Raw genomic sequence first — 27,017 nt, 5'->3', positions numbered from 1 at the left:
ACTAAGATTCCAAATTTAGGTCAGGCTGACTTCAACGGGATGAGACAGAGACTGTCCACAGTAAACTGGACAAATCTGTTAGACACACGAATCTCCATCAAAGGCGGGCACCTCAGCACCTCACTCTACCGCAAGCCCACGGACAACCTCACGATGCTCCACTTTTCCAGCTTCCACCCTAACCACGTCAAAGAGGCCATCCCCTATGGACAGGCCCTGCGAATACACGGTCTGCTCAGACGAGGAGGAACGCGATGGACACCTACAGACGCTGAAAGACGCCCTAGTAAGAACGGGATATGACGCTCGACTCATCGATCGACAGTTCCGACGGGCCACAGCAAAAAATCGCATAGACCTCCTCAGAAGACTAACACGGGACGCAACCAACAGAGTACCCTTTGTCGTCCAGTACTTCCCCGGAGCGGAGAAACTACGCCATGTTCTCCGCAGCCTTCAACATGTCATCAATGAGGACAAACACCTCGCTATGGCCATCCCCACACCTCCACTACTCGCCTTTAAACAGCCACCCAACCTCAAACAGACCATCGTTCGCAGCAAATTACCTAGCTTTCAAGAGAACAGCGTCCACGACACCACACAACCCTGCCACGGTAACCTCTGCAAGACATGCCAGATCATCGACACAGATACCACCATCACACGAGAGGACACCACCCACCAGGTGCATGGTTTATACTCCTGTGACTCGGCCAACGTTGTCTACCTCATACGTTGCAGGAAAGGATGCCCCAGAGCATGGTACATTGGCGAGACCATGCAGACGCTGCGACAACGGATGAACGGACACCGCGCAACAATCGCCAAACAGGAGGGTTCCCTCCCAGTCGGGGAACACTTCAGCAGTCATGGACATTCATCCACCGACCTTCGGGTAAGCGTACTCCAAGGCGGCCTTCGAGACACACGACAACGCAAAATTGTCGAGCAGAAATTGATAGCCAAGTTCCGCACCCATGAGGACGGCCTCAACCGGGATCTTGGGTTCATGTCACGCTACACGTTACCCCACCAGCGAACAAATGTTATCTGTTTTTAATATAACGGGTCAGTTGCTGTCTTTTCTATGTTTCTACCTCTCTATCTCTTTTTTTTTGTTTGTTGTTTTTTTTTGGTGATTTGTATATTCTGTGAGACCTGGCAGGTAACACCTGTCTGTCTGCACACTGATTGCCTTGGCAACGGGCAGTTGAAAAAACTGTCTGTAATCACCAAGCATTGTTCTGTGAATTATAAATGCGATTTCATTTCGAGGTTTTCATTTTCACATCGTTCACCTGATGAAGGAGGAAGCCTCCGAAAGCTTGTGAATTTAAAATAAAATTGCTGGACTATAACTTGGTGTTGTAAAATTGTTTACAATTGTCAACCCCAGTCCATCACCGGCATCTCCACATACAGATAGTAAGAGCTACGAAAAGGGAGTGTGAAAGGAGACCTGCAAGGGTTATCAAAATCAATACAAATGTTTACAATTATATTAGGAAAAAGAGAGTGATCAAGAGGAATGTGGGCCCCTTAAAAACTGATGATGGTGATATTGTAATTGAAAATCAGGAATGTAATGGAATACTCACCACTCGCTCAGATGGATGCGTGAAAACAACACACCAGAAACTCAACGCCATCAAGGACAAAGCAATCTGTTTGGTCATTGCATCTGCCACTGAACTCAATATCTACCCCCTCCATCATCAGCACACGGTGGCTGTAGTAAATACAATCTACAGGGTGCACTGCAACAACTCACCAAGGTTACTTCCAGGGCATCTCCTTCCCCTGCGACCTCTACCACCAAGAAGGATGAGCAGCAATGCATGAAAAAACCATCACCTCCCAAGTTCTCCTCCTGGCTTGGATGTATATTACAGTTTCTTCACTATCACTGGGTCAGTATCCTGGAATTCCCTTCTGAACACCATTGTGGGAGTACCATCATCACAAGGACTGTAGCAGTTCTAGAAAAAGGCTCATTACCATCTTCTGGCGACAGCTACGGTTGGGAAATAAATGTAGCCGTGCCAGTGTTGTGCACATCCTGAGAACAAATGAAAACATTTAAATATTGAGGTGGTTAGATCATATTCCTGAACACAGAATCATACAACACAGAAGGAGGCCATTCAGCCCTTCGTGCCTGTGCCAGCTTTTTGATAGAGCTATCCAATTCGTCTCACTTCCCTACTCTTTCCCCATTGCCCTGCGATTTTTTTCCCCTTCAAGTTTTTATCCAATTCACTTTTGAAAGTTAACTTTGAATCTGCTTCCACCGCCCTTTTCAGGCAGTGCATTCCAAATCATAATAACTTGATGCGTAAAAAAATCTCTCTTCATCTCCCCTCTGATTCTTATGCCAATTACCTTAAATCTATGTCATCTGATTACTGACCCTCCTGCCAGTGGAAACAGCTTTTCCCTATTTACTCTTATCAAATCCCCTCATCATTTGGAACACCTCTATTAAATCTCCCCTTAACCTTCTCTGCTCTAAGGAGAACAATCCCAGCTATCCACACAACTGAAGTCCCTCATCCTTGGTACCATTCTAGTAAAACTCCTCTGCACTCTCTCCAGAATTGGACGCAATACTCCATCTGATGTCAACATTTTGCTCGTTCTTCAGCTTACCACAACTGGTTAGTAGTTAGTAACGACTTGTGTTCTGTGTACGATGTAAAAATCTTTTTGACCACTGTCGTTTTTTAACTTGCTGCTATTTTCTCTGAATTAAACTTCATTTTTAAAAAAATCTGTTTTGAGTTTTGTGAAAATAATGTCTAAATATATGTTTCTTTACTTTGATATCCAGGGTGTTAAATCTGGAGTTAAACAAAGACCGGGATGTACAAAGAATCCATGGAAGTGGAGTTAATACTCTTGACATTGATCCTGTTGAGGGAAAGTAGTACGTATATCTATCTATCTACATATTATATATGTATATATCCCGAATGGAAGTTAGTGTCCCAGGCCCCCATATAACTTAATAACACTTACTTCATGATTCATAGTTATTGTTCAAGAAACAATGAGCAAAAGCTCCCTGAAGCACCAAGTTCTTTGGGGTCACCATTAAGTATCATAGCCTAAAGCTGCCAGTGTTTCCACCCTAATCATGAGTTTCTTCTTTTCCTCCTCTCTTTTATAAAAAAAATAATAATTATGTATTCATCACCCACTGCATTTAATTTCAGATGTCAGTATAGCTTTAAAATCATTTTACCTTTACCACCATTTAAAAAAGGGAATTTTATCACAGTTAGTTCAATCAATGAAAAATCCTAGGAGAAAGAAAATATTGAAAATGAATGTTGTTAGTGTAAAAATTATGCAATGCTGGTGAAGGTAAATTGAACTGAATAAGAATAGTGTGGTATAGGGACTGTAGGTTAACTTGATGTCAGTCATATTCCTCTCTGAAGGATAATTATTACAGCCAACAGAATTTAGTCAGATTTGTTTTACATCAAGATTGCAAATCAGGTAAATTGATAATAACACTTGATGTATTTAATTAATATATTTCTCATTGTACTTTTGAAGTATTTAATAATTAGAGTTAAATGACCTCTAAATCAAGAAATATTTGGAAATACATTGATATTAACCATGGCAATTTGCTACCAAAGATTTTAGTTCATAAGACAGCTGGAAAGATTGGAAGATTTCTATTAAATACAATTTGTTTTCATTTCATTGCAAAATTGTAAGAAAATAATTTGGGGAAGAAAGATAAGGAGAAAGAAACTCAAAGGAGTAATATAACTTAGAATTTCAGTTGGTTAATTAATGGTTAGAAATAATCTTTGCACATGATAAGATTGGATTTTAGGAACACATGAATTAAAAACTTGCAACACAAGACCAGACTGTCATCAAAAATTCCCTGTCAGTGCCTCTGTATTTCTAGGCCACTGTCACTGCATTTCAAGTAGAGCAGATCAAAGGAAGAAACCTGGGTCTTTTTGGATTTTTAACCACATTTATTACTAATTACTTCACTATTTGTTTCCAAAAAAGTTTAGTGAATTCACTATTTTGATTACACCAAAGTAGCAATTTATTTTGAATAGCTTATTACTGATCTCTGAGCCCATTTTGGATATTCTGTTTGCAAGCTTCCGAAGGTCAGAAATTCTGCTTGAGGTGCAGATTTTAATAACTTTTATACAGAAAGCTTTGGCAATTGCATACAAAAATGTCATATGAGCCAATCTGACCAAGATTGAAAGGTCCTCAGATGCCTGCTGCATAGGGCCTTAGAAAGCCTAAGGCTGCTGCTGGGTGAGAATTGAAGGATACAGGCTTGGCCCCGCATCAGGGCAGAGATACACTTGGTCCATCTAAAAGATGATAATGCTTTTTGTCTTCTCGGGCTGCTGGATTCTATTGTATTTTACCAGCTTTTCTTTTTTCCATTTCAGATATGCCTTACTCCCCACCACCTCAGCTATTCACATATTCTCTGTGTCACTCAAATATTTTAAATTTCTTTTATTATGCTTCTTCCTGTTGTCTTCTGTTAATATCACTAGCCAGTGAACCATCTGATGAAAGGTTACAGCTGAAAAGTGAACTTGTCGGTTTCCTCCACAGATGCTGAGTGACTTAAGAGTTTTTCCAGCATTATTTGTTTTTGTTTCAGATTTCCAGCATCTGTAGTTTTTTGCATTTTATCCAAATAATAGACCAGATGGAGAGTGTCAGGTTTTTAAGTTGCCCTTTCTTGTTCCTGTTTTTATATTTTAATGAATGATCTTATCATAATGCAAAATGTAAAGTATTACTAATAAATTGCGAGAGTAGGACAAGGGGATACAGGTTCAAACGAGTAAAAGGAAAATTTAAGACTAATATTAGGAAGTTCTTCATACATAGATCGGTCAATACATGGAATGTAATCCTGTGTAGATTAGGGAAAAACCTTGGAATCATTTTAAGAAGCAATTAGATGCTACAATGAGGGGACTGTAGGGTGTTTCTGAATGGATGAACTACAATGGGTGAATGGCCTTCCCCATTCACAATTAAATTGTATTCCTTGTATTCTTGCATTGTGGATTTTAACTTTTGTCCAGTTGTAATATAGATACATTGTAGTTGATTGACATGTTTCACTGTCATTGAGCCTTATTTATGCTTCAATTAGCATGCTGTCCGGTGGATCAGATGGTGTCATTGCAATATATGATTTGGAGAATGCCACTAAAAAGCTGCAGTACACCTGCAAGGCAATCTGTACAGTGGGCAGGTAAGTCAAGTCTATTTCATTATTTTATGGATACAGTACTGTCCTTATCATTTAAAACTTAACTGCTGACTTAAAAATAATATATATGTACATAATGTTTTAAAAGGTCCCATGGCCATGTGCACAAATTTAGCGTGGAGACTGTTCAGTGGTATCCTTGTGACACTGGCATGTTTACATCAAGCTCATTTGATAAAACTTTGAAAATATGGGACACAAATAGGCTATTGGTAAGTACAAATAGAAAATAATTCTCATGTTGGAAGTATATGACTATTCCCTTTTATATTTAATAAAATAGTTTTCCATTTATTTGCTTGTAATCAATGTAAAGGACACTGTTCAAATTTATTTTTTATTTTTCTCCCTTCCTCTCCTGAAACCACTAACTCGTACTGTAGTGAAGTTCCATGGTTGCCAACAGGTCTCTGATACCTTGACCACTCTTACTGCGCGAGCCCAGAACGTATCAGAAGGCTATTTGACTTTGAACAGCATTACAGCTGATCCTGATCTTGTCCACATCCAAGGTTAACACATATGCATCTAGCAGGGGTCATTGGAAAACAACCAGGAATGGGAGCTTTGGTTGATTTTTATTTTCATTGTGCATCCAGTGGTTACATATGAGAGAGTCAATGAGGCAGGGAGATTCTTGGAAATGCAGAGCAGGAAGATGACCTTCAAGACATGAAAGCAATGGAATTGTTCTTCTTTTGTGTTCTCTACATACAGAAATTTACAGGAGAAGCTCCTCCAATGGCTTAGTGAGTAAATATCCTGCCTGACGTGGTACTAAACCATACATCAGGCAGTATATTTACTCAAGTTTGATCTCTGCTCTGTGCTAATTAGCTGGTCTCAGTCAGGGTGGTAGTGGGAGTGCTGTAATTGATCTGGGAAGGAAAAAAATTAACATGATTCTCATTTTTGACTGCTACCATGTGACCCCTTCTTGGAGCTTCTGGATATTGGGTGATGACAGGGTCAGGCTCAACTCTGATGTGCCCCACTCTTCTCCCCAACCCCATCTGTCAACACTCACTGTGTAAGTTTGCACAGAGAATGACTGTTTGGGTGAGAGACGAGAGTGCTGGTACCACTCATTGAATTGTACCTTAGCTAAGTCAGTGCCATTAGGCAAGGAGGGGAAAATATGGAGAGGATGTGGGGAAAACATAGGAAATGGATCCAATACAAAACAAAAACAAAGACTTTGTTTTCCAGGCCTACACCATTCCTTGGCAAATAGGATAGTAACACACATGCTGCTAGGCCTCTGTCTTTGTTGCTGTTAAGCCAGCCACAGGAAATGTGCGAGAACAGCCAAGGATTGCTCTCAACTCCCTTTATTCCCCTCAACCTTCCTCTCCACAGGGATACTTTGACACATTTTAATAATGATGTGGAGATGCCGGTGATGGACTGGGGTTGACAATTGTAAACAATTTTACAATACCAAGTTATAGTCCAGCATTTTAATAAGGGCTCAGCATGATCAGGAACATATGATGATGATGAATCCACAGACTACTGTTCCAACTAACTGTGTTGCCTCCAACTTTACATTGATTTCAGATTGATCAAGCAATAAACAAAAATAAACTTCAAATCTAATCACATCTGTGAGAATTGATTGCTGTACCAATCTTTTTTGTAAACCTTGTAAGTGCTGATAAAGGGAATTCAGTGTTTCTTTTGTGTCTGTTTAACACTGAGGTTTAAGAGCTGAACACCATGCTGTGTTTCAAAAAATACTGTTTAAAATTAGTTAAACTGAGCCTATATCCTGAACAGCATAAATTGTGTGTTTCTGTACAAATGATACTCAGGACTACCATGTAAGATAATGAAGTTAAATTGTAACATTCTGCCAAGTTTTTTTTAGCACTATGACTGCAGTCTTGCTTTACATATAATGCAAATTTGCTATATTTGCGCACTATCTTTTACAATGTTTTTACTGAATAGGTTAAGAATTTACTATTATGAATTTAATGAAAGGCTAATTCATTTATTTTGCAGCCTGCTGAAGTGTTCACCTTCGAAGGAACAGTCTATTGTCATCATATGTCACCATTTGCAACCAAGCACTGTCTGATAGCTGGTTAGTATAATGAGATGTTGTTGGATACTGCAGCTGGTTAGTGTACAATGTCAAACATTTATCTAAGATCATTCTAGTAAGTGCTGTCCAATTGGGGGACTGCCATAGACCCCCAAGGCAGGGTGAAAGCCTTAATCTAGAATTGTGGGATGAAATAAGGAAGGCAGCTAGTAAAAGACCAACTATAGTAGTTGGAATTTTTAACTTACCAGAAATTGATCGGGATAATGGTGCGTCTACTGATATGACAGGGGAAGGGATTTCTAGAGGTAATAGAAGACTGCTCAGAGGTTAAGTGATTGCTGTTATTAAAATTCTAAAGGGATGAGATAATGTAGATCATGACAAGCTGTTTCATCTTGCCCAGAACAGTAGAACTAGAGAACATGGCCTGCGCTTGAAGGGGGTAAATTCAAAACTAATCTGCAGAAACATATTTCAGTGAGTGAGTGGTGAATCTATGAAACTGGTGTTCAAGAGAGGCAGTGGCAGCAGGAAGTATTGATTAATTCAGATGCAAATTAGGTAGATTTCTTTCAGAAAATAATATTTTGGGTTACAGTATATGAGTAATCTGAGACGTAAAATATGGTAAGTGTTGTATGTATGAGAGAAACCAATGACTTTGAACCTGTGGTCCCCTGAGCTTTTCACCACTAGCAGGTTTTTCTCACCTCATGCCTGGGTCTGTTGTAGACGAATTGATCACGATTGATTGCCATGATTAGTGATCAACTCCATTATTGATGTATCATGCGACTACCAGGATGGCAGCAGGTAAACTGGATAGATCTTGGTCGTTTTTTTGTGTAGCAACTCCTTTATTCCGAAATGTACTTCCTAGTGTGAAACACTCCCATTAAAACCAAGAAGGTTCCAGGTTTGATCCCTCAGTCCCTATTGAGTTAGTCTATCACAGCCCAGGTGTCGATAGCAGCATTTAATTGGCCTGATGTCCCCAGACTATTAAGGGGAAAAACTGCCCATTGTTCCCACTCCACATCACTATCTAGTGATTCCTGGTAGACTGTATGTGTGTGTAGTTGTAGAAAGGGCTCAGCTGTACTGCCACCCACTGTTGAATAGGCCACTAGCACTTATAGTCCAGGCTGATATGTAAGCAATGGCTAGTTGGGCAAAGGATTGAAGGGTGCAGGTGTCCGTGTTTTCATGCATTCTACTACCCAGTCAATATAATAATTGGAAACAATATCCTTTTGGAGATGTATGACAGAAAACATTTTGTTGCCTTTATGTTAAGGAAGAAATTCAGAAGATTAAACTATTTGAAAACAATTAATGTGTCTAACTATTAGTAGACATTTGGACTTGGTATAATGTGTAACAATTGTTAAAATGTGATTATTTTCTTTTAAACAAACAGATCAATGTTGTCTTTGTTTCAGTTGGTACCAAGAATCCTAAAGTACAGCTTTGTGATCTTAAATCTGGATCCTGCACCCACATTCTGCAGGGTAAGTGCACACTGGAAGTCTAAGCAGTGCTAAAACAAAGCTACTTTGATTTTAAATAAATTCTCTTTATAGAGTTATTGAACACTACAACCATTGGCAGTGGAGTAGTGTGTGTGGTGTCAGTGTGTTTTAGTAATGTAGCTTATCTACAAGATTTGCCAAGACCAATAAAAGCACATAAATAAAGGTAACCATTATGCAAAATATTTTCAATTAAATACTTTTGGCTTCAGGGCAGAACTATTTTATAATATACATTGGCTGCTGAAGTAGTAAGAGATTGAAAATTGAAACACTAATACCTGGTTTCCGTGCGAGAGCAGATGTTAAATGCTCAATGCCACGGCCTGAAAAGTAAACATATTACAAGCTTTCAACGTAATAAAAGTCAAAACCTAATGGGAGGTAGTATAAAAATGAACCCTATGGCTGAAGGCCATGTTTCTATTTATATAGAATATACTTAAGTTATTAGAAATTAAGGATAATACAAAGTATAAGTAAAGATACTCCAGTGACATTCTGTTGCATATTAGAATTCTAGAAGTAGCTGACGGTCAAATTGGCCAAATGTGCAACAAATTTCACTAGTTCTCAATTAGATTGTTGGATGGAATGTCTTATTTTGTTTAGTAGACATCAACTCTAAGGATAAATACTTGTCCATAGATCACCTACGCATACTTCCTGATGTGTTTTTTATCCTTTTTCCCCCCCACTTCATTAGGCCACAGAGGTGAGGTGTTGTCCGTGAAATGGTCACCACGTCACGAACACATTCTGGTAACAGCAAGGTAATTTCTTCTCAATATACATCTATTTTTGATCACATGTATGCATGCATCTCTGGTATTCTGTTGGAAATTCCTTAAAGTCATCACTAATAAATTCTCAAATGCCATGAAGTCACCTTCTCTTGCCAGCTCCCTCTGGCAATTTTTTCCACTCACCTTCTGTCCTGAAGATATATGGGGTAATTTTGACTTTGTGCGATAATTGGGTGATAGCAAATTGGCAGCCCGTTTTACATCTCTCCCGATTTTCCCAGACATTATTTCAATTCATCACCACTCTCTGTCTTCTATTGCTAAGCCAATTCTCATCCATGCAGACAATCCATCTCCACTCATGGGCCTTAACCTTCCCTACTAGTTAAACACTAGGAACTTTGTCAAACCCCTTTTGAAAATCCAACTTCATCTACTGGTTTATCCTCATCTTTTGGCTTATTTAAAAAGAATAGGTTTGTAAAGCGTGACGTATTACTTATATAAGAAGCAGTCAACATAGTTTTACATGTGCTCTTAAGCTGTTCATTTATAGCCTCTTGTAGAATGCACACGAAAAATTTTCCCACTGAGTATTAAGCCGATCGCATTGTAATTACCATGTTTGTGCCTTACTCCTTGATTGAACATATTAATTTCCATCAGGTATCACATGATAGCAATCAGAAGTGGCAGCCCTAGCTATTCTTTTCCCCTCTGTAAGGTGAAGGACATTTGTAGACCCTTGCCACCAGCCTGGCTGAGATCCACTTAGTCAATATGGACTGGGTATCAAACCTAGGATCTTCCTGGTCTTCGTGGCTTAGCTACTCACTGACTTATGCAGCTTAGCCACAGGAGAACTCCGTTGCCTGTTTTTTTTTGTAAGCCTATTTTCTGTCCAGAGCCATATTTTACATCCTACTCTGTAGCCCCTTGCTTTCGTCATAAAATACTAGAAACTTATCCTGAGCTTTCTGAAAATCCACGTATACAATATCCACTGCATTTTCCCTGTTCATCATGTCCGATAATACCTTGGAAAAGGTTCGAGGGGCTGAATGGCCTACTCCTGTTCCTATGTTCCTAAAAACTCGAGCACGTTTGTTTTTTTTTATTCGTTCATGGGATGTGGACGTCGCTGGCGAGGGCGGCATTTATTGACCATCCCTAATTGCCCCTGAGAAAGTGGTGGTGAGCCGCCTTCTTGAACTGCTGCAGTCTGTGTGGTGACTGTTCTCCCACAGTGCTGTTAGGAAGGGAGTTCCAGGATTTTGACCCAGCGATGCTGAAGGAATGGCGATATATTTCCAAGTCGGGATGGTGTGTGACTTGGAGGGGAACGTGCAGGTGGTGTTGTTCCCATGTGCCTGCTGCTCTTGTCCTAGGTGGTACAGGTCGCGGGTTTGGGAGGTGCTGTCGAAGAAGCCTTGGCGAGTTGCTGCAGTGCATCCTATGGATGGTACACAGTGCAGCCACTGTGCGCCGGTGGTGAAGGGAGTGAATGTTTAGGGTGGTGGATGGGGTGCCAATCAAGCGGGCGGCTTCGTCCTGGATGGTGTCGAGCTTCTTGAGTGTTGTTGGAGCTGCACTCATCCAGGCAAGTGGAGAGTATTCCATCACACTCCTGACTTGTGCCTTATAGATGGTGGAAAGGCTTTGGGGAGTCAGGAGGTGAGTCACTCGCCGCAGAATTCCCAGCCTCTGACCTGCTATTGTAGCCACAGTATTTATATGGCTGGTCCAGTTAAGTTTCTGGTCAATGGTGACCCCCAGGATGATGATGGTGGGGGATTCGGCGATGGTAATGTCGTTGAATTTCATTGGGAGGTGGTTAGACTCTCTCTTGTTGGAGATGGTCATTGCCTGGCACTTATCTGGCGCGAATGTTACTTGCCACCTATGAGCCCAAGCCTGGATGTTGTCCAGGTCTTGCTGCATGCGGGCTCGGACTGCTTCGTTATTTGAGGGGTTGCGAATGGAATTGAACACTGTGCAATCATCAGCGAACATCCCCATTTCTGACCTTATGATGGAGGGAAGGTCATTGATGAAGCAGCTGAAGATGGTTGGGCCTGGGACACTGCCCTGAGGAACTCCTACAGCAAAGTCCTGGGGCTGAGATAATTGGCCTCCAACAACCACTACCATCTTCCTTTGTGCTAGGTGTGACTCCAGCCACTGGAGAGTTTTCCCCCTGATTCCCATTGACTTCAATTTTACTAGGGCTCCTTGGTGCCACACTCGGTCAAATGCTGCCTTGATGTCAAGGACAGTCACTCTCACCTCACCTCTGGAATTCAGCTCTTTCGTCCATGTTTGGACCAAGGCTGTAATGAGGTCTGGAGCCGAGTGGTCCTGGCGGAACCCAAACTGAGCATCGGTGAGCAGGTTATTGGTGAGTAAGTGCAGCTTGATAGCACTGTCGACAACACCTTCCATCACTTTTCTGATGATTGAGAGTAGACTGATGGGGCGGTAATTGGCTGGATTGGATTTGTCCTGCTTTTTGTGGACAGGACATACCTGGGCAATTTTCCACATAGTCGGGTAGATGCCAGTGTTGTAGCTGTACTGGAACAGTTAAACACTGCTTCTCTTGCTGTCTCTATCCTAACTGTCCTTTAACAAGTTATACTTTTCAAAGTGTTCACCCACTAGATCTCTCAAAATCATTTTGAAGATTTTCCCTACAACACATGTTAAATTTACTGCACTGCAGTTTGCAAGTATGTCGCGAGGCTGTTTTTAAGTAAATAAATGAGTTATTTTAGTTCTTTCTCACTGCTCAGGAATCTCTCAAAATAGTGAAAATGTGAGCTGAGTCTTCACTAATTTCAATCCCCATCTCCGTTGATGGCTCAGCTCATTTATACCGAGGACTGAGTCATCTAGACCACTCATAGAAGGTAGCAGGAGAGGACTCCCATGATTGCTCAGTTGGTTAAGTCAGTGAGCAGCTGAACATTCAGGCCAGAATTCCTGGTTTGTGATGAGTCTGCTAATTTTGGTTAACTCTGCAGTGGAGTGCTGCAATTGGCCTCAGCACCCCTGGATTTGGGAAGGGAAAACCGGCTAGGGTCCTTTTGTGTTTTATTTTTCAAAACTCAGGAAGAAGCATTGATACTCAAGTTATAGCAGCATGAAAAGTGGGAATAGGCTGGATAGTTCTTTTTCAGCCAGCACAGACATGATGGGCCGCATGGCCTCCTTCTGTGCCGTAAATTTCTATGATGGCTGAGGACAAGAGCTCAGTAGGGTTAGATCCCACCATTCATTGGTATTCATGTGTACTTATCTGCCCCACTCGAAGTGATTCCAAGAACAGTAGGTTGTTGCTGTCTGTTTCTAAAATACGTTTTTTGTTATCACTCTTTATCTTAGTGCCGATAGCAAAGTTAGGTTCTGGGATGTACGGAAAGCTTCTGGGAGTTTAATTGTGCTTGACCAACACAATGGCGAAATTGCCAAATCATCTTCAGAGGCAGGTAATAAGCTTGTTTTAAATTTTTGTTTATATGGCATGTTATTTATTTTCCTGCATGCTGTCCCTTGATATTCCCCCCCCCCAACTTTGTGTAAAGTCTCCTGATGCTTTTTAATTAGCTTCTAATTAGTGCACCCTTTCCTGTAGTTGGATGACTCTTGTTAGGATAGAGTTCCACTGGTAAACTTCCTATGGCTTACCCAAGTTGCCATACTTCATGTTTGAACTTAGTCTCATTTGGCGATTCAACCACACGAGACATCATAGCAGAAGCTAATCCTGTCCTGTCACATGTCCACACACGGACTTTTCAGCAATAGTCACTGGATAATGGTTGTGCTAGGAATCCTCCCATTTTTTTTCTCATGGCCCACAGAGGCTGAAGCCAGTTGCAACAACTTTACTACTTCCCAGGTTGGGATCAGGTCATTCACGAGGGATCAAACATGTGACCTCTTTGGACAAACAAGAAAAAACTATTGCAAATGCTGGAAATCTAAAGTAAAAATGGAAAATTCTGGAAATACACAGCAAATCCAACAGTATTTGAAAAGAGAAAAGATAGGTTGATGACTCAGGTGTAGGCCCTCATCAAAGTTCATCCCTCAAGAAGTTGCACTGGATTTATTATACTAACTGATGCAAGGGATACCTTAATAAACATGAATTTTATCCTATTTTATTTCTTCTTTTGACAGAAAATACTGCCCATAATGGACGTGTTAATGGTCTGTGCTTTACTAATGACGGACTCCACCTTCTAACTGTTGGCACAGATGATCGCATGAAACTCTGGAATAGTGCCACGGGACGCAATACACTGGTACTATCTGTTTTCCACACATCATAAACCAAATTGGAACAAGACTTCATTTGAGAATTTAATTATGAAGTGTTTCAGAGGTGTGCTTTTGGTTGTTTAGTAAAGAACATAATTAACAGCAATCTTATTTAGTTATGAATGAATGTTTACAGAGTATCAATAAAATGATAAGTACAAATTATGGAAAACAGAAAATGCTGGAAATACACAGCAAGTCAGTCAGCATCTGTAAAGAGAAAAGACTGGTTGTGATCTTTGTGTGTACCCTTCATCAAAACTGAAGACTGATAGATAAATGGGCATTTAAGTAAGAGTGCAAAGGGGAAAGGAAATCACAGAGTGAGAGTAGAGGGTAGAATGACCTGCAAGCTGGTTAATAGAAAACTGTTAGATGACATAATGGGCCATTAGTGAGGTGATAAAGAGACACAAAATGACAAAAGAATGTGAAAATATTTAGGAAGATGAAAAAAGCCACACAAAGTTTTCAATTAATTAGTTTGTAGGTCATTCTACCCAATAACTTCCTCTCTGATTGGCACATCTCTTGATTCTCTCCCCTCACTCTTTTCCACGCCTGTGCAGTTGCTCCAAAGTTATGAATTCAACTTCAAAGCAACTGCATTTGCCTGAATCTTACACAGTTGGTGGCAAAACTGCATTTACGAATTGACTGATCTGTTTGGGACCTTGCCGGATGTTGGGGCATCACCCATAGCAATGGCAAAAGCACACGGGTGGGCTGAGAAGGTCAGCATGCCTGCAAATAGACACAAAAAGAGGACCTGACCTAAGTGCCTCTATCACCCAGTAGTTGGAAGATTTCAGAAAATCCCATCACAAGAAGAATCTTGATGCCTCTGACAGTAGGGTGTTGCTGTATTTATTTTACAGTGTTGTGTCTTGATCCTCCCTTACTGTGGGAAATTCCTCTTTCATGTAAAGAAGGTCTGAATTTTTCCAGCTTTTCCTCTCCGGGTTCTCTCCTGGATACACATGCAACAGTGGCTCTCCAGTACATTGCTATTCATTGTGTGTTATGCACTGTTCAACCACTGGAGCCACTCAACATCCACACACACAACATTTCCAGCAAGGATTGCTAGATAATGATCAAAAGTAGGAACCCTTGCCGTTATCTAGCTGTACGGGACTGCCCTCACCTGCCTATCCTAGCAATGGCTTACACATAGTTTTAACATTGGGTGAGAATGGGATTGGACTCAAATGTAAACTTGTTCTGCTAAATACAAAATATTTCTTTTTTTAGCCTATGTTCACATTTCATAAAAAGAAAATGGGTTACTTCTGAGGAAGATGCTGTTTGTCCTCCAATACATCTTTAACAATGGGTTAGAAATAAAACTACTTTGAGTGATAGAGGCCCCAATATTTACTCTTGAGCAGGGAGGGGGTGAGGGTGCAGGTGCGGATTTTTGGACAGGAAGCCCGGAAGTAAGGGTTTCCTGCACGTTGTGATGGTAAGACATCTTTAACATTTTTTCAACGGTTTTGCGTCCTACAGGCAGGCCATCAGGGTTAGGATGGTGGGGTTGGGGGGTGGGTGAGAGTTCGGGGTCTTCAGGATTTGGGTGGGGGAAGTTGGGGGGGGGGTGTTGGGGCGCATCGGACATTGTGAGGGGGGTCAGCCGATCGCGGGGTGTTGAAAGGTAAGCTTGGTGAGCCACGGGGAAGTAATTCTGCTCCTTCTGGCCCACAAGCAGTGCAAGAAAGCATTTGCCTCATGGATCGAGCCCTGTCACCTCCTTTTACCTGCCGGGATTCCCACAGCCCAGGAAAGTGCTGTTGCATCACTTTTTCAAGATGTTGACGTCCAGCAGCGTCTGTCTCACTCTCTCATCCCCTTTTCTCTCTCTCTTTCTCTCTCATCCTCTGCTCTCTCCCCCTTTCTTTCTAGCTATCTCTCATCCCCTGCTCTCTCTCTTTCTCTCTCATCCCCTGCTCTCTCTCTTTCTCTCTCATCCCCTTCTCTCTTTCCCTCTCATCCCCTTCTCTCTTTCTCTCTCATCCCCTTCTCTCTTTCTCTCTCATCCCCTTCTCTCTTTCTCTCTCATCCCCTTCTCTCTTTCTCTCTCATCCCCTTCTCTCTTTCTCTCTCATCCTCTTTTTTCTCTCTCTCTCTCTCTTTCTCTCTTTCTCTCTCTCAGCTCTCTCTTTCTCTCTCTCTCTCAGCTCTCTCTTTCTCTCTCTCTCTCTCATCTCTCTCTCTCTCTCTCTCTCTCTCTCTCTCTCTCTCTCTCTCTCTCTCTCTCTCTCTCTCTCTCTCATCTCTCTCTCTCTCTCTCTCTCTCATCCCCTGCTCTCTCTCTCTCTCTCTCTCACATCACCTTCTCTCACATCTCTCTCTCTCTCTCTCTCTCTCACATCTCTCTCTCTCTCTCTCACATCTCTCTCTCACATCTCTCTCTCTCTCTCTCTCACATCCCCCCCCCCTCTCTCTCTCTCTCTCTCTCTCTCTCTCTCTCTCTCTCTCACATCCCCTTCTCTCTCTCTCTCTCTCTCTCTCTCACATCCCCTTCTCTCTCTCTCTCTCTCTCTCTCACACATCCCCTTCTCTCTCTCTCTCTCTCTCTCACATCCCCTTCTCTCTCTCTCTCTCTTTCTTTCTAGCTATCTCTCATCCCCTGCTCTCTCTTTCTCTCTCATCCCCTTTTTTCTCTCTCTCTCTCTCTCTCTCTCGCTTCCTTCTTCCCCATCCCACCCGGTCTAATTTCCGAAAGTAGTTTTCCCTTTACTCCTGAGCTGGCCTCCCAGGACACTTAAAAGAAATTGAGACCTGTTTAATATACTTGAAAGCTTGCTTTGTTCTTAATGGCTGCATGTATCAAGGGTAAGTTACAGTTGTTTGAATTTACTTATCAAGTTAATTTTATATGGACTACTATTAGGAAACTGTTTGTGTATATGCGGATGTTACCATGTTTAATTTAGTAATTTGAATAGTCACCAGCTGTTCTGTGGCTAATTAGTCCTTTTGGGATCCATGTAAAATTAGAGGAAGAGTAAATACATTTTTCCTGAACCCAAGCAGCTGGAGCAACACATTTTTGCTACTTTTTAATATTATTTCCTGGATTTTTTCTGCTATTTTCCTCTTTTTCATTTTCATTTCTGATGAAGCTAGAAAGGAGTTTGTACTGCAATTACTATTTCTATCATTGAGTTCAATACCTCAGAGTACAGACTCTGAAGGTCGCAGATTTGATCTATGGTCTAAATTAAGGCGTCTGACCTCAATATAGACAGCAGGACGATGCTATAGTTGACTTCCGTGCCTTTACTAAGATTAGACTTGTCAATGAACCAGGCTCCCTGCTGCCAATCAATATCGAGTGACCCCTTGCTGAAAATGGGCATGTGTGACTGTCAGGTGAGGATATGATCAGGCTTTTCTGAAGAATACTGAAGAAGAATAGCCTGTCGTCACTGTCTGGGCTCACACACTAAGAATGGCCACGTGGGAGAGATACCAGAGGGCTGCCAGTACTCATGAAACCATATTCAATCATAAGTCACTGCCATCGGGAGAGATGGGGAATCATTTGAGGGGGGAAAGAACTGATTTAACACCTATCTTCACCAAAAGAGATGAAGCCAGTGAAATGTTAGAACAGAGTTTTCAAATTCTAGAGATAAGATGAGTACAATAGCACCCTAGGTATCTCACCAATTTAGTAAAAGTGCAGTGGTCACGAACTCGGAATGTGCACATTGGTGCATGATAGTCAACGAATAATCACACATAACTGATGAAATGTCATTGTATATTACACTGGAGAAGATGGGCAGAAAGCCTAGATTTGACTAGTTCTGTATGTATAGAAAATGGCATTTTTAATTGCATTTTGTTTTTACCCCTCTTGGTCATTATACTATCACTGGCTAAGAAAGTGGGCAAAATATAGGCCTGTAAACCTACATGAGCTGTTAGTGCTGGGGAGCTGCCTTCGAGCTCCTGCTCTTCCTTTTAGCAAAATATTGCAGCTCTAAACATTCCCTGTGTTAAGGGATATGAGACCAAGGTGGGGAAATGGAGTTAGGAACCATGATCTGATTTAATGGAGGAACAGGCTCAAGGGGCTGAATAGCCTACTCCTGTTCCTATGTTCCTGAAAGACGCTTTCTTATATGGAAGCAATAGTTTGGCTCCTCCCCAGTCCACTTCATTACACCTCCAAGTACTGACAACAATTTCCCTACTTGCTGACTTTGTTGGGTATAGTACATAGAAGAAATACAGAATTAGTCATGTGTTTTGAAATTATGTAATTGTATCTGCTATAATTTGGTGACATGCAATTTGTGCATTTAATGCTGACTACTCTTTGTCTTAAAGTTATGGCCCTGTGATTGGCAGGAACCCAAAAATGAAGAACAGAAATAGTGCCATAAGCACATAAACTGTGTACTGCTAATACGGGTTTGTGTACAAAATGTATATCTTCAGAACAAATGGAGATGGGATCACTTTGTTTTTGCCTATATTTGGGGCAAAAAAATTACAATTTTATTTTCATTTCTTTCCCTACCTCCCACTTTAAAACATCTCTATTTGCTTTGCACTATTTCTTGATTGAGAAGAAAGGCAATCTGTTTCCGGTCCAACATTCTCTACTGCTATTCTAGCGAAAGGTCACCAACCTGAAATGTTAATCCTATGTTTCTCTCTCCACATATGCTGCCTGACCATCTGAATGTTTGCAGCATTTTCTGTTTCTATTTCAGATTTCCAGCATCTGCAGTATTTTGCTTTTTGTTTGTCTACCACTGCATTCACCATTAGGTTCTACAGCTTCGTCTAGTTCAGGATAATTCTTGAAAATGAATTCAGAAAAGTTATAAAACTAAAAAAATAGAAAACTGAAGTATTTTAAGAAATAATTGCAATGATTTGACACTTGCAGGTGAACTATGGAAGAGTGTGCAACGAAAGCCGGAAGGGTCTCAAGTTTACAGTGTCCAATGGCTGCAGCCCAGATTTTGCCTTTGTTCCTGTTGATAGTTGTATTGCTGTTTATGACATCTTCTCAGGACAACTGCTAACTGAACTCAGGGGACATTATAATTATGTAAACTGCTGCACATTCCAGTCTGACTTCCAAGTAAGTAAACTTCTTCACTGTACTTTCTTTGCTATAGTTAAAAGATCTACAGCTAACAGCCGAACCGAAACCTCTAATCATTCAGTGACAAAGATATTGCTGATATTTCTAGAAATGACCTGCATTGCACTAACTTAAGAACTCCATATGTTCCATTATGTGGAGGTTTTATTTCGAACCCATTCGAGATTATTGAGCAAAAATTGGAAAGATATTCTTGCTGCAAGCAAAGTTATACCTACCAGTTTTCTGTTTAGCATTCCTTCAGACAGATCAAATAAACTACATTTGCAGTTTAAACAGGTAAAGGTACATAAATTCAGATGTTTCTTATCCAAGATTGTGTTTTTTTGTTGCATTTTGCAAAAGAGAAGGAACTGTGACTGCACAGGTATATCTTCGTTCTTGTGAGTCCTACCTAATGTTTTAAACCAATCACTTTGTTTTTCATTGTAATGTGACACTGACTGCAAGACCGCATTATATGTTCAGACCAGCAGAAAGTTCATCTCGACACAAACTGGGCAGTCAGGACAAGGAGAGCTAAACAGCCTGCTCTCTGGGAGCAGAAAGAATGTTGAATTATACTAAGGCTAAATACTATGAGTCGGAAGATGAGCTCGGGATGATCCTTATACACTTTATACAGACAGGCACAGAATAGATCCATCACTTTTGTCCACAATTTGAATAGTGACAACAATAGCAACTCCACCGCAATCAACAAAGAGTATGTAGCTACGACAACTCAGAGCCATAAACAACACAACAGGAAACTAAATAGTACCTAACCGACCTCCCAGCCCCTACCTCTCAGAGGTGAACACAGACGCAGCTAAGTGCCCCAATCTAGGCCAACAAAATCCAAAAAGTAATTAGAGTTGCACTTGTGCAAAACCCCACAGCCAGATTGATTCCCTGCTAATTTTACAGAACATTGCTGATGAGGTTCTGGAGATGGGCTGTCTGCCAGAGTTATTCAACTTTCCACAGTCATCCTAATTCACAAAAAGGACCAGGATCCCAATGCATGTGCATCATACCGATGTCTCCACTTCTCAACTGTGACTACAATATACCAACCAAAAGGTTGGACTCTGTGGTTCCCAGGCTAACCGCTTGGCTTCATACAAGGTTGCCTCTTGGCAGATAGCATCAGGTATCTCTTTAATGTAATGCGTCAGTGCAGCAAAACAAATATACCGACCTTGGTGCTATGCTCTGACAAAAAAGATTTTTCAGCAGGTAGAGTGGAGCTTCCTACTCTCGTGCTTGAAGGAATGACCTTTGAGGATAAATTCAGGCAGTGGGTCAAAATCCCCTACTCCACTTCCTTATCCTTATTGTGAACAAATGGCGACATGGATGGTATGTTGCCTCCCTGGTGCTCGGGTCAAGGATGTCACTGAGCGGCTGCAGGGCATTCTGTAGGGGGAGGGTGAACAGCTAGTAGTCGTGGTCCATATCAGTACCAACGACATAGGTTTTAAAAAAAGGGATGAGGTCCTGCAAGGTGAATTTAAGGAGTTAGGAGATAAATTTAAAAAGCAGGACCTCAAACTGGATTACTACCAGTGCCACGTGCTAGTGAGTATAGGAACAGGAGAATAGACCAGATGAATGCGTGGCTGCAGGGATGGTGTAGGAGGGAGGGATTTAGATTCCTGGGACATTGGGACGGGTTCTGGGAAAGGTGGGACCTGTACAAGCGGGACGGGTTACACCCGAGCAGGACCGGGACCGATGTCCTCGAGGGGGTGTTTGCTAGTGATGTTGAAGAAGGTTTAAACTAGAATGGCAGGGGGATGGAAACCTGAGCAGAGAGACAGAGGAGGGGGAAACAAAGATAGAAACAAAAGACAGAAAGGAAAGAAGCAATAGTGGAATGCAGAGAAAACAAGGACGAAAAACAAATAGGGCCATAGGGCAAAATAAAACTAAGATGACTAGCAATCTTAAAAAGACAAGTCTAAAGGCATTGTGTCTTAATGCATGGAGCATTCGCAATAAGCTAGATGAATTAACAGCGCAGATAGATATTAACGGTTATGATATAGTTGCGATTACGGAGACATGGCTGCAGGGTGACCAAGGATGGGAACTGAACATCCAGGGGTATTCAATATTTAGGAAGGACAGGCAAAAAGGGAAAGAGGTGGGGTAGCGTTGTTAGTAATGGAGGAAATCAATGCAATAGGGAGGAAGGATATTGGCTCGGAAAATCACGATCTGGAATCTGTATGGGTGGAGCTAAGAAACACCATGGGGCAGAACACATTGTTGGGGGTTGTCTATAGGCCCCCAAACAGTAGTGGAGATGTAGGGGAGGGCATTAAACAGGAAATTAGAGACGCATGCAAGAAGAGTACAACTATAATCATGGGTGACTTTAATCTACATATAGATTGGTCAAACCAAATTAGCAATAATACTGTGGGGGAGGAACTCCTGGAGTGTGTACGTGATGGTTTTCTAGACCAATACGTAGAGGAACCAACTAGAGAACAGGCGATCCTAGACTGGGTATTGTGCAATGAGAAAGGATTAATTAACAGTCTTCTTGTGCGGGGTCCCTTCGGGAAGAGCGATCATAACATGATAGAATTGCTCATTAAGATGGCGACTGAAGTAGTTGAATCCAAAACTAGGGTCCTGAATCTAAATAAAGGAAATTACTAAAGTATGAGGTGCGAGTTGGCTATGATAGATTGGAGAACTTTACTAAATGGGATGACGGTGGATAGGCAATGGCTAATATTTAAAGAACATGTGCAGGAATTACAACAATTATTCATTCCTGTTTGACACAAAAATAAAACAGGATAGGTGGCTCAACCGTGGCTTACAAAAGAAATTAGGGATAGTATTAGATCCAAAGAGGAGACATATAAAAGTGCCAGAAAAAGCGGCAAGCCCGAGGATTGGGAGCAGTTCAGAATTCAGCAAAGGAGGACAAAGAGATTGATTAAGATGGGGAAAATAGAGAAACTAGCAGGGAACATAAAAACTGACTGTAAAAGCTTCTATAAATATGTTAAGAGAAAAAGATTAGTGAAGACAAATGTAGGTCCCTTACAGTCAGAAATGGGGGAAATTATAATGGGGAACAAAGAAATGGCAGAACAATTAAACACATACTTTGGTTCTGTCTTCACAAAGGAGGACACAAATAACCTCCCAGAAATGTTAGGGAACCAAGGGTCCAGTGAGAGGGAGGAACTAAAGGAAACCAGTATTAGTAAAAAAAAAGTGCTAGGGAAATTAATGGGGCTAAAGGCTGACAAATCCCCAGGGCCTGATAATCTACATCCCAGAGTACTAAAGGAAGTGGCCCTGGAAATAGTGGATGCATTGGTGATCATCTTCCAAAATTCTATAGACTCTGGAACAGTTCCTACAGATTGGAGCGTGGCAAATGTAACCCCACTATTTAAAAAAGGAGGGAGAGAAAAAACAGGGAATTACAAACCAGTTAGCCTAACGTCAGTAGTGGGGAAAATGCTAGAGTCTATTATAAAAGATGTGATAATAGAACACTTGGAAGGCATTAACGGCATTGGACAAAGTCAGCATAGGTTTATGAAAGGGAAATCATGCTTAACAAATCTACTGGAATTTTTTGAGGATGTAACTAGTAGAATAGATAGGGGAGAACCAGTGGATATGGTGCACTTGGATTTTCAGAAGGCTTTTGATAAGGTCCCACACAAGAGGTTAGTGTGCAAAATTAAAGTACATGGGATTGGGGGAAATATACTGGCATGGATTGAGAATTGGTTGACAGACAGGAAACAGAGAGTAAGAATAAACGGGTCTTTTTCCGGGTGGCAGGCAGTGACTAGTGGGGTACTGCAGAGATCAGTGCTTGGGCCCCAGCTATTCACAATATATATCAATGATTTGGATGAGTGAACTAAATGTAACATTTCCAAGTTTGCAGATGACACAAAGCTGGGTGGAATGTGAGCTGTGAGGAGGATGCAAAGAGGCTCCAATGTGATTTAGACAAGTTGGGTGAGTGGGCAAGAACATGACAAGAACGTGGATAAATGTGAGGTTATCCACTTTGTTTGTAAAAACAGAAAGGCAGATTATTATCTGAATAGTGATAGATTGGGAAAAAGGGAGGTGCAAGGAGAACTGGGTGTCCTTGTACACCAGTCGCTGAAAGCGAGCATTCAGGTGCAGCAAGCAGTTAGGAAGGCGAATGGTATGTTGGCCTTCATTGCAAGAGGATTTGATACAGGAGCAGGGATGTCTTACTGCAGTTATACAGGGCCTTGGTGCGACCACATCTGGAGTATTGTGTGCAGTTTTGGTCTCCTTATCTGAGGAAGGATGTCCTTGCCATGGAGGGAGTGCAACGAAGGTTTACCAGACTTATTCCTGGGATGGCAGGACTGACCTATGAGGAGAGATTCGGTCGACTAGGCCTATATTCACTAGAGTTTAGAAGAATGAGAGGTGATCTCATCAAAACATATAAAATTCTAACAGGACTAGACAGAGTAGATGCAGGGAGGATGTTCCCGACGGCTGGGGAGTCCAGAACCAGAGATCACAGTCTCAGGATACGGGGTATGCCATTTAGAACCGAGATGAGGAGAAATTTTTATGCTGCATTTCATCTGCTTAATGCTGACACTCGGGGGCCAATTTTCGGGTGACGAGGCGGGGGGGGCTCCGAAAATCGTTAAAATGCCGAGCGGTTCCCCAGTGACGCGTCCCGAATGTGGGAGTCCCACAGGCAATTAAAGCCAGCAGGATGATAATTTGCATAGTTTCTCCAATAGTTGAGGTACTTGAACTACTTGGTTGACTAGACATTTTCACAGGGGTGCGATTTTGAAGGATCCTCAGCGTGTTTCCCATGCTGTGGGAAACACTCCCTGTTGCAACACAGGTGTTTCAGTCAGCAGCCAATGGGAGAATCAAATACTTACTTGACAGGTGGGGAGAAAACGTCATTTATTGCAGCAGGGCACTCTGTCACTTCGGACAAAGTTTTAGCTGCAACACCTTTGTGTTTTCACTCATTTTTCTTACTTTCCACCCAAAACTCTGCTGTGCAAACATATTTAACTACTTTGCGGACCCGCTCAAACTCACACCGTCAAGATAGGGGGCGCCATGGCTGCATCCGAGGATGAGCAACATCACCAGCCTTGCCAGGCGCGGCGTCCATCTCCGCCACATTGAGCTCCACAACACAGAGCTGCGCCACAGGCACCTGCACAAGAGCACAGAGGTCAACAACAGAGAGCGATGTCGCAGGAGGCACTACCCTCGCAACAGGGTCTACAGACCAAGGCTCAGCTTCCTGGACCTCTCTGAGAAGCAGTGCATATGGAGGCTCAGAGTCAGTCTCCAGGTAGTCGCAGACATCTGCAGCCTCCTTCATGCCAAGCTGCTCCCAGTTGGGCCGAGCAGCATCTCCTTACCTGTCGCTGTCAAAGTCACCACTGCCCTCAACTTCTTCGCCTCCGGATCATTCCAGGGTGCCACCAGGACATCGCCGGGGTATCTCAGTCGTCTGCACACAAGTGCATAAGGCTGGTCACCAACGGCTTGTTTCACAGGGCCTCGCACTATGTCAGCTTCCCCATGGACGACCTCAGCCAGACAGAGAGGGCAATGGGATTTCACACTGTGGCTGGCTTCTCACGGGTGCAGGGTGTAATCGATTTTACCCATATAGCAATATGAGCACCTCCACATGAGCCAGGACTGTTCATCAACAGGAAGGGGTATCCCTCCATCAACACTCAACTCGTTTGTGACCACCGCAAGAGATTCCTTCACGTGTGCACCAGATACCCTGGCAGCTGCCATGGTTCCTTCATCCTCCTGGAATCCAACATCCCTCCCCTCTTCCACGCACCGAAAACGTGTAAGGGCTGGCTCCTCAGGGACAATGGATACCCCCTTGCACACGTGGCTCATGATACCTCTGAGGAACCCCAGCACCGAGCAACAGCATTGATATAACAACGGCCACATCGCTACCAGGTCTACAATTGAGCATGCTATAGGGCTGCTCAAGATGCGCTTCAGGTGCCTTGATCGTTCTGGGGGAGCGCTTCAATATGTATCAGACAGAGTGGGAACCATTATAGTCATGTGTTGTGCCCTGCGCAACAAGGCACAACAGAGAGGGGTGCCGCTTGAGGAGGCCTCATCCACATGTGCCACCCACATTGAGGAGGAGGAGGAGGCGGCGGAGGATGAGCTGGAGCAACCCATGGGCAGAACAGCGGCTCACCTGGCTGCTCATGAGGCCAGGGAGTCACTGATATGTGAACGGTTCTCCTAACATCAGACAGTGTGAAGAGTCCACTTGTCACCACCTGGATAGAGCAGCGGCCACACCAACACCACCACCACCCCCTCCCCACCCCCTCCCCACCCTGCACAAAACAGTCCTGCAACTACACATACGGCCACTGTAGAGTGACCCAGTGGGTGGCATCAAGTGTGGGTGTTCATGGTGAACCTCATGAAAGGGCCTTATTACAGAAGCCAGTCAAGTATGGCCAAGACATGACAGTAGTGGTGACAATAATATTTAATGTGAATTTAACAAAAAGCAAACATAAATAAAAAACATGACCAACCGTCAAACATCCTTGTGCATCCCCTTCGTGCTTACAAAACGTTCGCCTTTCGCTTCCGACTACTTCTACGTGGTGCATCCCCTGTGGCTGCAGCAAAGGTAGTGGCAGGTTGCTCTTGTTCATGCCCTGACCGATTAGATGCTTTGGACGTACGCCCATGAGAGCCCCTCCAAAGACTGCTCCACCTGCACCTTTGCAGGGGCAGATTCAGCCACCTGGAGAGGAGGCAGCATTGTGGGTACTGGTTGAGAGGGGGGCGATGGGTGAGACGTGGGGGCGCTTTGAGTGGCGTCCCCACTTCCATGTCCCTTTTCGCCATCATCCCTCCCCTGTGCCAGGCCCACACCACTCCTACCACTCTGCTGGACAACAGTTTGATGTGGAGTTGCCGGTGATGGACTGGGGTGGACAAATGAAAGGAATCTTCCAACACCAGGTTATAGTCCAACAGTTTTATTTGAAAATCACAAGCTTTCGGAGGGAAAGCCTCCGAAAGCTTGTGATTTTCAAATAAAACTGTTGGTCTATAACCTGGTGTTGTAAGATTCCTTACATTTGGACAACAGTTTAGAGGACATGTGTGATGCCTTGTAAGGCCAGTGCTAGTGTATCTGCCTGCCTGTTTAAGGCGGCAGAATGTTGTTCACCCTGAGTCCGAGCGGCCATTGCCATTGTTTGTGAGCTGTGCTTGAAGCTCAATGGAGGCTAGCCTTCCCTCCATCGCAGACATTCCTGCACTTACCCGAGACACCATCTCAGCGATGCCCTCATGTCCCTGTGACAGTATCTCAGAGATTCCCTCCCATACCTGTGCCACCATTCCACTCATGCAGAAGTTGGACTCCTCCATCCTCTGCGCGTTTATGGAGAGTGCGCGTGGCACCTGTTCCAGCACCCCGCAAATGTGCTGCTGCCCCTCGATCATTCTCCTTTTAAAGGATGGCCCCCAGGGTTCAGCATCTGTGTCCAGCTGAGTTTGGAGAGGAGTGCTCCCACCGACGCGTACTCTTCACAGCTGCCCCCTGCTCGTGCTCACGTGTGTATGGTAACTCACCATTTGTGACCCCAACTAACTGGGACCCACCGAGGTGTGTGTATCTGCGCTGGTGGATGGTTTGCTCAGATGTGATGGTGCACCCTCAGAGGCCGGCAGGTCCTCTGAGGAATCTCCCTCCGCAGTCACAGCGATTGCTGAAGGTCCTGTAAGAGAACAGAAGGCAATATTAAGCATGATCACAGATGTGTCATGTTGCGATGAGCATACTGAGGTGCTGAAGATGGCAAGGCATGTTAACATCAATTCACATTGTGTGTGCTGAATGTTAAAGTTCTGTCACCAGACGTTT

General features: G+C 42.9%; 1 protein-coding gene across 3 annotated transcripts in view; it reads left to right on the top strand.

The window, feature by feature from the left end:
• The window catches only part of ercc8 (excision repair cross-complementation group 8), a 61,101-nt gene that overhangs the window by 14,857 nt on the left and 19,227 nt on the right, over positions 1-27,017 (top strand). The window contains exons 2-11 of one of the 3 annotated variants that reach the window (XM_067986454.1): positions 2,599-2,660; positions 2,834-2,929; positions 5,174-5,275; positions 5,382-5,505; positions 7,301-7,382; positions 8,789-8,857; positions 9,585-9,651; positions 13,009-13,112; positions 13,810-13,934; positions 18,860-19,057. In XM_067986454.1, coding sequence (XP_067842555.1) covers positions 5,175-5,275; positions 5,382-5,505; positions 7,301-7,382; positions 8,789-8,857; positions 9,585-9,651; positions 13,009-13,112; positions 13,810-13,934; positions 18,860-19,057 — 870 coding nt within the window. In that variant the 5' untranslated portion in view covers positions 2,599-2,660; positions 2,834-2,929; position 5,174. The remainder of the gene's footprint in view (positions 1-2,598; positions 2,661-2,833; positions 2,930-5,173; positions 5,276-5,381; positions 5,506-7,300; positions 7,383-8,788; positions 8,858-9,584; positions 9,652-13,008; positions 13,113-13,809; positions 13,935-18,859; positions 19,058-27,017) is intronic. The other 2 variants (XM_067986437.1, XM_067986444.1) reach the window with 2 other exon arrangements.

The sequence above is a fragment of the Heptranchias perlo genome, chromosome 1 (genome assembly GCF_035084215.1).
Source record: "Heptranchias perlo isolate sHepPer1 chromosome 1, sHepPer1.hap1, whole genome shotgun sequence".
Taxonomy (NCBI): Eukaryota; Metazoa; Chordata; class Chondrichthyes; order Hexanchiformes; family Hexanchidae; genus Heptranchias; species Heptranchias perlo.
The sequence above is the reverse complement of the archived record's forward strand: the minus strand, read 5'-3'. Positions and strand labels throughout refer to the sequence as shown.